The sequence below is a fragment of the Leuciscus leuciscus genome, assembly GCF_965113295.1.
Source record: "Leuciscus leuciscus genome assembly, contig: HAP1_SCAFFOLD_570, whole genome shotgun sequence".
Classification (NCBI taxonomy): domain Eukaryota; kingdom Metazoa; phylum Chordata; class Actinopteri; order Cypriniformes; family Leuciscidae; genus Leuciscus; species Leuciscus leuciscus.
Genome location: NW_028118169.1, coordinates 20339 through 31090, shown reverse-complemented (window position 1 = coordinate 31090; position 10752 = coordinate 20339). Strand labels below are relative to the sequence as shown.

At 36.4% G+C, this 10752-nt stretch overlaps 1 protein-coding gene across 2 annotated transcripts; it reads left to right on the top strand.

Moving 5' to 3' along the window:
* Positions 1 to 1953: 1953 nt before the first annotated feature.
* LOC309491791 (active breakpoint cluster region-related protein-like) lies at positions 1954 to 6278 on the top strand. 2 transcript variants are annotated; one of them, XR_014203306.1, is made up of 3 exons: positions 1954 to 3383; positions 3458 to 5599; positions 5688 to 6278. XR_014203306.1 is itself a non-coding variant. In XM_082190822.1 (2 exons), the coding sequence occupies exons 1-2, from the start codon at positions 5504 to 5506 to the stop codon at positions 5883 to 5885; spliced, it is 294 nt and encodes a 97-aa protein (XP_082046948.1). In that variant the 5' UTR covers positions 1955 to 5503; the 3' UTR covers positions 5886 to 6278. The 2 variants fall into 2 exon arrangements, 1 of the variants encoding a protein (XP_082046948.1); XM_082190822.1 differs by having other exon boundaries at positions 1955 to 5599.
* Positions 6279 to 10752: the final 4474 nt, after the last annotated feature.

Below are 10752 nucleotides of genomic sequence, written 5' to 3'. Positions count from 1 at the left end.
ACCTGAGCACCTTCCCTTACCAATCGTTTCCATTTTTTTTTTATCCTGATTCATGTTTCTTGGATATTTATATGTTTTTATAAATACATTTCCTGTTCTCTGAAAACTAGGTTTCTGTGCCTAGTGCTACTAAAAACTAAAGCCTCATCTGACCATGAGGAGAGATATAGCTGCCCTTATTTCATGTTTTTAGTATTGAGAGCGAGGGCAGTAGGGCTGCAGGAAATGGGCCATTTGTGAAGGATGGTTCTGGTAAAGGTCTTTTCATTTAGGAATTCATCATTTAAGAATGGATTTTTTACTTACTTTTTATTTACACATAATATAAAATCAAAGCTGAGAAAAATATAACAGCAAGAAGGAAGGACGTTCCTACTTGAGTTCAAAAGCTCACAAAAAAGTATTTTGGCCTTAATATAACAAAATGTTAGACAAATATTGTGCATTAGGTGTGTAATTCATGCTTCACATTTATTTTGTTTTATATTTGTGCTGCCCCAGAGAATGATGTGAAATTAAGTAGGCCCATTATAAACTTGTTAAATGTTTTTTTTTTTTTTTTTTTTTGGTAAGCTTTAGCGTTTAACCCATTAACTTATAAATGCATGAACAAAAACAACACTGACACATTTTCAGAATAGCTTTTTATGTTCTGTGGAAGAAAGTAATTCTCAAAATTTTGGAATGACAAGGGTGAGAAACTAAAGGGTTTTACTAAGTATGTTTTAAATCATGTTTTAATAATTATATGGCTTCCGCTAAAGAAAATAGTCCATTCCGCGTCCATAGCAACGCTCTGTTTTTCAAGGTAACGGTGTGTTATACTTCGCAGCGGTCTGTTATCAAGAAATAACAGACCGCATTCTACATTGGAATTCAACTAAGCCAAGTAAAAAATATATATATTTTAACGCAACGCATCAGAAAAAAACAAGGTTAGGAAACAGTAACTGTACGTTCACAACGCCGCCGACTTGAGCTGCAAAGAAGCTCTGGCCGCCCTGTCAAGGACGCTTGTCAAAATGTACGGGGAAGCTTGTTGACGCTTGTTGACAATGACAACGGTTGTTGATAGTGAGTGCGCGCGCGCGCATATCTATTGTAACAGTATACAGTGCACAGTGATATTATTGTGAAAGCCGTGGCAAGAGACAAGCAGCTTCTTACTGTCTATACCTGTGTGCTGCCTATTACAACTTCTGCTTAAACAGGTGGTTCCTATCATTATTGGATTAATTGCACAGTTTAACCATCATAGAGTGAAAGTTTATCATTTGCATGTCAGTTTAACAAGGGCGCGCTTGACAGGGCATATATGAGGGCATATATGCGCGCACTCACTATTAATAATAATAATAATAGTTATTCTCGTCGTCAGAGTCAGACCGATAGCACTCCTTTCACTGGTGACTTTGTGTGTGAGGCCACATAAATGTTACAACGCTGTCATTAAGTTGAAGTTATCACATTATAAAGTACAGTAGGCCTACTCGCTCCAGCCCTGCTCACTCGCTCTGTTTGGTTTCATTACAGTGTGCTCCTTAGCACTGGGAGCTCCCTCTGCTGTCCATAAGGTGCCTCTGCGCACCAGCCATTTCAAACCCAGCCTCCAGTATTTGGGCCACGCCTCCTTATTTGCATACACTCCTCAATCCTCAAATGCCCAATCCTAAATCCCCAAATTCCCAATCCTAAATCCCCAAATCCCCAATCCTAAATCCTAAATGGCTAAATGATTAAATGCCAAATCCTAAATACCAAATTCCCAATCCTAAATCCCTAAATGCCCAATCCTAAATCCTAAATGGCTAAATGACCAAATGCCCAATCCTAAATACAAAATGCCCTATCCTAAATACCAAATGCCCAATCCTAAATACCAAATTAATTTTCGACTTAGACTTTTAGTTTTCGACTGTTAGTTTCAAATTTAGACTTTTAGTTTTCGTTAGACAAATATTGTGCATTAGGTGTGTAATTCATGCTTCACATTTATTTTGTTTTATATTTGTGCTGCCCCAGAGAATGATGTGAAATTAAGTAGGCCCATTATAAACTTGTTAAATGTTTTTTTTTTTGTTTTTTTTTGTTTTTTTTTTGGTAAGCTTTAGCGTTTAACCCATTAACTTATAAATGCATGAACAAAAACAACACTGACACATTTTCAGAATAGCTTTTTATGTTCTGTGGAAGAAAGTAATTCTCAAAATTTTGGAATGACAAGGGTGAGAAACTAAAGGGTTTTACTAAGTATGTTTTAAATCATGTTTTAATAATCTTTTGTTGTGCTTTAAAGTAGTACAATAATTTTGATGTGTTGATTAACATACTAAAGCACATGTAAAGTACTTGTTTACAATTTTAACTGTAGGTATTCAATATTACATTTACAGTGAAAATGTTTTAAATGTACTAAACTTCATAACAAATATGCAATTATGATTATATTTAAAAATGTGACAAAAGTATATTTTAGTTTATCGTAAATGCATATCAGTACATTCATCAGTACACTTTAATCAGATTTTAAAGAAAATAGAAGTAATTATGAAATTACATAAACGTGTACTTAATATCTACCTAAGTGGATTATCTAATCCAGTAGATTAGGTACCTAATCTACCTTTTAGACCAAAAGCCCTCTAAAGTTCTGCTAATTGTGTTTAATATAAATGTTAACTATAATACAAGGGTCTTCAACTGGGGTTCTGCAGTGGTACTGCAGGGGGTCTGCCAATTAATGTTTGATCACAAATAATATTTTGTTAAAAAAATTAAAGCATGGGTAAAAAAACAAACATCCCAAAGTCAAATTTAAATATAAGCACTCTGAAACGAAAGCAAGCACACCCTCAGTTGATACTGTAATAATATAATATTATTTGCAAAACAGATTTGGCAAACACTCACAATTTTTGAATTTGCGCTCTTTCTAGCTTTCGAGGCTAAGTAGAATTAACCATTGAATAAAAGTATTGTTTTTCATGCTGCTAAGAGGACCGATGGCCAATTACACGCTGCAAAGTTTTGGAAATGACATTGACACACAAATATAGGATTCACTCTCGAAATTGCAATTAACAGTGATACTTGCATGGGACAAAAATATGGTATGTCAAAATAGATATGCGTAATGTAGGCTAAATGCAGACTAATAGATTGCTAGAAAAATATTCTTATTAATGTATTTTTGAAATTCTATTCTAATTATTTGTAAAAGTAATGACTTAAATGTCTCACTGTACATTGCTATTGCTATATCAGCACATTACTAGAAAACCCTCACTCGTTTCACATACTCATTCATTGCTTCCATTCTTAATTGTCCATCTCACAGCAAAGTAAAAATGTTAAGGTTTAGTAAACTTTAAGCTAAAGTTCAAGTAAATTTTAAATTGCCCATCTGACTAGTAAAATTAAAATGTGAATTTTTAATAAACTAGCAACTAAAGTTCAGGTAAATATTTAATTGTCCATCTGATTAATTAAAAATGTATGACTCTGCAAAACAACTAATGAATTGTGATTTCGCAACATGTTATTTTATTTATTATGATGCATACATCTCAATTTTAATAATGAAAAGTAATATACAGAGATGCATGTGCAACAACAATAATGTGCATAGTTCTGATCTACTGTCTTAACATAATATAACTTATTCTTAATCACAATATAGTTAGTTTCTATTAATATCGAAGGCTATATGCCTAATATGTTACTCTGTTTGACACATTTTTTTATCGCGGGTCCCTGCTCCATGTCTCTTTCGCCTAAGCCCTGATAAAGACCCCTGCTATAATACATTTTCATTTAATATCAATTAACATGCAATTAAGTGTCCGGAAACATTACATTCAGTTCACACTTAAATATATTATTTACTCTTTTTAAAAATATTCTAAAGTGTACTTATTTTGCACTAGGGGCTAAATTTTTTCCACCATGATTTTATTAACTGAATTGACCCCAAATCAAAAAGCCAGTCTCAAAGAAACCCCTGAAATTCCCACTGATGACATTGTGGTGTCATCTCATTAAACAATCATTCCGGCCATTCTGTGCCAATAAAGCTGGTGTGTTTGCATGCTCATACAGTTTCATTATAAAGAAACACACCCACCCCACATTTTGTAACATACACATTACACACCAGACTATCAATTACCAAAATCGGCACGAATATCTTGTTGTCTGTACCCAGCATAACAGAGGCACAGCTACAATCACAGCGTCCTCCATCCTCCAGTTGTTGACTTTGTTGAATGCCACGCTTAAATTACGTTGCTGTTGGCCGGCTTACGTCACTTCAGACTTTCTACTGGCGGTGCGAATGCAACCAGCAAAAATTTTATTCTTGGGGGACAGCCCTGATGGCTAGTTCCTATAACTACCCAGTGCGAAAGCACCTCATGTGAGCATGTTGCTGTAAAGCCAGGGACACACCAAGCCGACAGTCGGCCGTCGGGCAACGTCAGGGCGTTTTTGAGTGTCGTTGGCTCCAGTCGGATGCTGACTGTTTTTTTTGGGCTGATTCAACATGTAGAATCGGCTTCAGGCAATCGGTGAGAGAGAATCGGTGAGAGAGGTATGAGGTGTTTAATGCCTAAAACCCCCTAAACTGTCTAACAATCTGTAGTGCATGGACTTATTGTGTTAATAGCAATATATTATTAATAATAGCAATATACTGTAATAGAAGTTACACTACCGTTCAAAACGTTGGGGTCAATACGATTTTTTAAACAAGTCTCTTGTACTCACCATGGCTGCATTTTATTTGATAAAAAATACTAATATTAGTATAAAAAAATACTAGTAATGCTGTGAAATATTATTACAATTTAAAAATATATATATATTATTGGATTATAAAATGTAATTTATTCATGTGATGGCAATGCTGATTTTCAACAGCCATTTCTTAGTCACATCATTCTAATATGTTGATTTGCTGCTCAAGAAAAAAATCTTATTATTATCTATGTTGAACACAGTTGTGCTGCTTAATTTATTTTTATTTTTTTAATTTTTTTGGAAACTGATGCATATTTTCTTTGATGAATAGAAAGTTCAAAAGAACAGCTTTGTGTGAAATAGACATTTTAAATGTCTTTACTGTCTCTTTTAATCAGTTTAATGCATCCTTGCTGTATAAAAGTATTTTTAAAATTTTATTTTAGTAGTATTAGTAATTTTAGTTTAAAATATGAATAAAAATAAACATATATGACACTAAACATTATATAATATTAAATAAAATAAAATAAATATAAAATAATTTATATATAAAAAAAAATTCTCCTGCCAAGTAATATAGATTGTTACTCTTACTGTACGGCTGTTTATGGGTATCAAACCTCGGACATCAAATAATATAGAATTCAACTCTTTTGTTTTTGCAGGTGTGTGTATGTAACAACAGCTTTCGAATTACCTTTTTTTATGAATGTTTTTTTTTTTTTTCTCATGAGGTCATTATTATTGTGTTCTCTCTGTAGATATGTACTGTACGCTGGAGGTAGACTCTTTCGGTTACTTCGTCAGTAAGGCCAAAACGCGCGTGTTCAGGGACACAACAGAACCAACGTGGAACGAGGTGAGCTTTGTCATGATAATAAATAAGATTCACCTGACCAATTATTACCATCATGTATCTGTCAATTCATTTATTTGTTTTCCTACAGGAGTTTGAAATAGAGCTGGAGGGCTCTCAGTGTCTGCGGATCCTGTGCTATGAGAAGTGTTACGACAAATCAAAGATCAATAAGGACGATAATGAGATTGTGGACAAGATCATGGGCAAGGGCCAAGTACAGGTAGGACAAAGAGACAAACACATTGTTAAACACGACATGTGTGCAACAGTAAACACTCAGGTCTGAGTAAGACTCCACCAGACTGGTTTAGACCACAAAAGGACATATTTAAATTGTGGTGGTTTCCTGATGTGAGTCATTTCTATTGTTGTCTGGTTAGCGTGTGCTCTGCAGATGGTGTGTTGTGGTGCTTTATTTTTGACATTTGCAGCTTTACTGCCTGAGAACCCATGGCTTACATTTCTTTTTCCTCACATACATGGGAAATGCCCCAATAACACATTAGTGAGTATGTATGTGTTGAGATCAGTGTGTTCACATGCGTTTTGCGGTATGCAGCTTACGTTAGAAATCGTCATAGAATTCCTTTCAAGACGAATTTTTTTGCAGATCCATGACAAAAAAGTTCGTAAACATGCCCTTTTTATTTTACTGGAATAAAGCCTTCATTGATCTTCATTGTTGTGGTAACACTTTGACGACCATGTGAGTCGCTGATGCTACTTTTTTTACTGTCATTATCAAGCCATTTGACCTGTTTTGCTAAGCTTTATGCTTAAACCTCCGTCAAATTCTTCTTCTTAAAGTATTGCATTCTTCTTTTAAATCTGGGGCAGCTTATGTGGGGACTAAAAATGAGGTGGATTTAATTGCACAGGAGGTTTGTTTCTGTTTTCTGTTTGTGTTATTCTCTTGGGATCATAGCCAGAGCTGAATTAACAGCAAAAGAGATGATTTTGTTTTCACAGAGAATGTGGTGTGTATGTCACTCCCATTAGTATGTACAGATATACACGTTACCACCACAAGCTAAACACGCACACACAGCATTACTTCTGCAGACAGAAATACTGATAGTAATGCTATTTTGGGAATAAAGACATTGCAGAGATGCTTGCAAACAAACTCCACAGAATGAGGGAGAAATAATGATTCATAATAATAAAATGACTTTTATTCCCCATATAAAGTATCTAAGGAACAGATGTTTAAAAGCATTGAATATTATTATGGTACTAGCAAAAACAAAATGGGGTGCTCATTGCACAGTTCTTTTGCGGCTATATAGACTGTTGGTCCGTTCCTGGCTGGATTATGGGAGCATAGTTTATAGCTCTGCTAGAAAATCATATTTGCAAATGCTAGATACTGTTCACCATCAAGGATTGAGACTTGCCTTAGGAGTCTTCAGGACTATGGAGGGATTATTGGGTCAGATTTAAAACTAAAAGTCTAAAACGAAAACTAAAAGTCTAAATTTGAAACTAACAGTCGAAAACTAAAAGTCTAAGTCGAAAATTAATTTGGTATTTAGGATTGGGCATTTGGTATTTAGGATAGGGCATTTTGTATTTAGGATTGGGCATTTGGTCATTTAGCCATTTAGGATTTAGGATTTAGGATTGGGCATTTAGGGATTTAGGATTGGGAATTTGGTATTTAGGATTTGGCATTTAATCATTTAGCCATTTAGGATTTAGGATTGGGGATTTGGGGATTTAGGATTGGGAATTTGGGGATTTAGGATTGGGCATTTGAGGATTGAGGAGTGTATGCAAATAAGGAGGCGTGACCCAAATACTGGAGGCTGGGTTTGAAATGGCTGGTGCGCAGAGGCACCTTATGGACAGCAGAGGGAGCTCCCAGTGCTAAGGAGCACACTGTAATGAAACCAAACAGAGCGAGTGAGCAGGGCTGGAGCGAGTAGGCCTACTGTACTTTATAATGTGATAACTTCAACTTAATGACAGCGTTGTAACATTTATGTGGCCTCACACACAAAGTCACCAGTGAAAGGAGTGCTATCGGTCTGACTCTGACGACGAGAATAACTATTATTATTATTATTAATAGTGAGTGCGCGCATATATGCCCTCATATATGCCCTGTCAAGCGCGCCCTTGTTAAACTGACATGCAAATGATAAACTTTCACTCTATGATGGTTAAACTGTGCAATTAATCCAATAATGATAGGAACCACCTGTTTAAGCAGAAGTTGTAATAGGCAGCACACAGGTATAGACAGTAAGAAGCTGCTTGTCTCTTGCCACGGCTTTCACAATAATATCACTGTGCACTGTATACTGTTACAATAGATATGCGCGCGCGCACACTCACTATCAACAACCGTTGTCATTGTCAACAAGCGTCAACAAGCTTCCCCGTACATTTTGACAAGCGTCCTTGACAGGGCGGCCAGAGCTTCTTTGCAGCTCAAGTCGGCGGCGTTGTGAACGTACAGTTACTGTTTCCTAACCTTGTTTTTTTCTGATGCGTTGCGTTAAAATATATATATTTTTTACTTGGCTTAGTTGAATTCCAATGTAGAATGCGGTCTGTTATTTCTTGATAACAGACCGCTGCGAAGTATAACACACTGTTACCTTGAAAAACAGAGCGTTGCTATGGACGCGGAATGGACTATTTTCTTTAGCGGAAGCCATATAATTGTTTTTCAATTAAATTAAACTCCTTTTTAAATCAATATTTTGTGTCAAATTATTTATTTATTTTGTAGGTAGTAAATATATACTATATATTTATATATAGTATATATAAATACTATATTATATGCTTCGCGTCGGGGTCCCGTTCAGCCTGTCGGGGTTGTTATTCGCTATAACAACCGCCTCGCTATACATTATCCCTTACATAAAGTACAGTACTCGCTCCAGCCCTGCTCACTCGCTCTGTTTGGTTTCATTACAGTGTGCTCCTTAGCACTGGGAGCTCCCTCTGCTGTCCATAAGGTGCCTCTGCGCACCAGCAATTTCAAACCCAGCCTCCAGTATTTGGGCCCCGCCTCTTTATTTGCATACACTCCTCAATCCTCAATCCTCAAATGCCCAATCCTAAATCCCCAAATTCCCAATCCTAAATCCTAAATGGCTAAATGATTAAATGCCCAATCCTAAATACCAAATTCCCAATCCTAAATCCCTAAATGCCCAATCCTAAATCCTAAATGCCCAATCCTAAATACCAAATGCCCAATCCTAAATACCAAATTAGTTTTCGACTTAGACTTTTAGTTTCAAATTTAGACTTTTAGTTTTCGTTTAAGACTTTTAGTTTTAGACTTTTAGTTTTCAATCTGACCCAATAATCCCTCCATACAGGACCTCTCAAATGTTTATGAATGACCTCTCAAATCAGTATGAATGAAATTTGGCTGAATGACATCAGCCAGGTTGTCATTGTCAGTTGTGTAGCTTTCTTGCCATTCATTTTATTCTTTTAAATACAACTCCTCTCCTGTGGCCTCATAGGTCCATTGGACGCACACGTCATAATCTCGCCGGAAGTAGTAAGTCATCCAGGTATTTTTTGCCTGCTGTTTTATAAAAACTTTGAATTCAGACATACTACTCTGTAGTGTTAATTTTGTTAACAAAAATTATGATATAAAATGTTCATCGACAACATTTCTTTCCTGACTAAGACGAGACGATGACAAGACAACTTCAACATCATTAAACGATAATTGTTACTATATCAACTTGCAATTGAAAAAAGATGAGATTAAAATGTAGTTCAAAATATCTTTACCAGATTCTTCTTTTGTTTTTGTCAGAGAAAAAGCAAAACAGTGACAAAATATTACAGATAGGGGCTGCGTCCGAAATCGCATACTCTGAGTAGGTACTTATTTAAATAAGTAATTACTTCACTGCCGCTAAAAAAAATGTCTATATAGTATGAATGTACAACATGTGCCATGTTGTCATTATCATGTGACTTAAGGTCCTTTCACACTGGACGCGATTTTGACGCACGAATCATTCGCGCGATGGTTTTATTTTTCGATCAGCTGTTTGAGTAATGAGTGCTTCCACACCGAACGCGAATGCGCAGCGGCGAAAAAACGACTTTTATTTTATTCGCTTCGATGTCGATTTTTTTTTTACTTTTGCGGACAAAATAGGCTTCAGCCAATCACATACTACAAGGACAACGATTTGAAAGACAATGTGTGGCGTAGCATTGCCAACCAACTTGGTTATCTTGACTGAGTTTGTTGTGTGATAGTTTTAGTCATATAGTCCTGTGCTGTGTAGGCTAGCAGGCCAAACTACATTTGGGATAGAAAGCTAACACTATTATCGTCAAAGATAGAGACAGAGACCGTGTTTACTTTGAACACGTAACAAAATGTAGTGAGACTATTTAGGGCTGCTTTTAGTATACTATACATTCTTTGTGTGATATCTACAGTTTCTAGTCGAATGATTTTTAACTTACTTACTTCGAAGTGTCCATGTTTTCTCAGCTGTCGGCGCGATTCGCGCGAAAGTTTGGGAATGTTGAAGCTCTCTGAACGTCACAGACGTCGCAAATTCGCGTCGCGGCTGATGTGAATGGTTTTGATGCGAACTATTCGCACACGAACTATTCGCTTTTTCGTTTCGCTTTTTCGTTACGCATCCGGTGTGAAAGGGCCTTTAAAGGGGTCATATAATGGTACATGCACTTTTACAAGTTGATTGTACTGAAATGTGTGTTGGCAGTGCCTGTACACAACCATCATAAAATGATAAAAATCCATCCAGTGTTTTTTTTTTTTTATCTTCTTATATGTTTTCCCCTCTCTCAAATCAAGCCGGTCGAACGCCCCTCGCACGATTGTTGATTGACAGCAGTGTTTCAACACAGACCCGCCCTCGCTTGTGAGCGAGCTGTCAATCATAGTCCGCGCGTCATTGTTGATACGCTGGAGCACTGTCTATAAGCAGAATGGCGTCTATGCGATTGTGGTGTTCTGTTCTTGGGTGTAATAAGGAACACAGCAGTCATTTTGATGTTCCTAAATCTGAACCGCTAAAGACGCAGTGGCTGAGTTTTGTTTTCGAAGGGAATATTCCCCACGATCAACGTCAATGCTATCATGTTTGCGTGAATCATTTCACACACCAGACTGCTTTATAAACGAG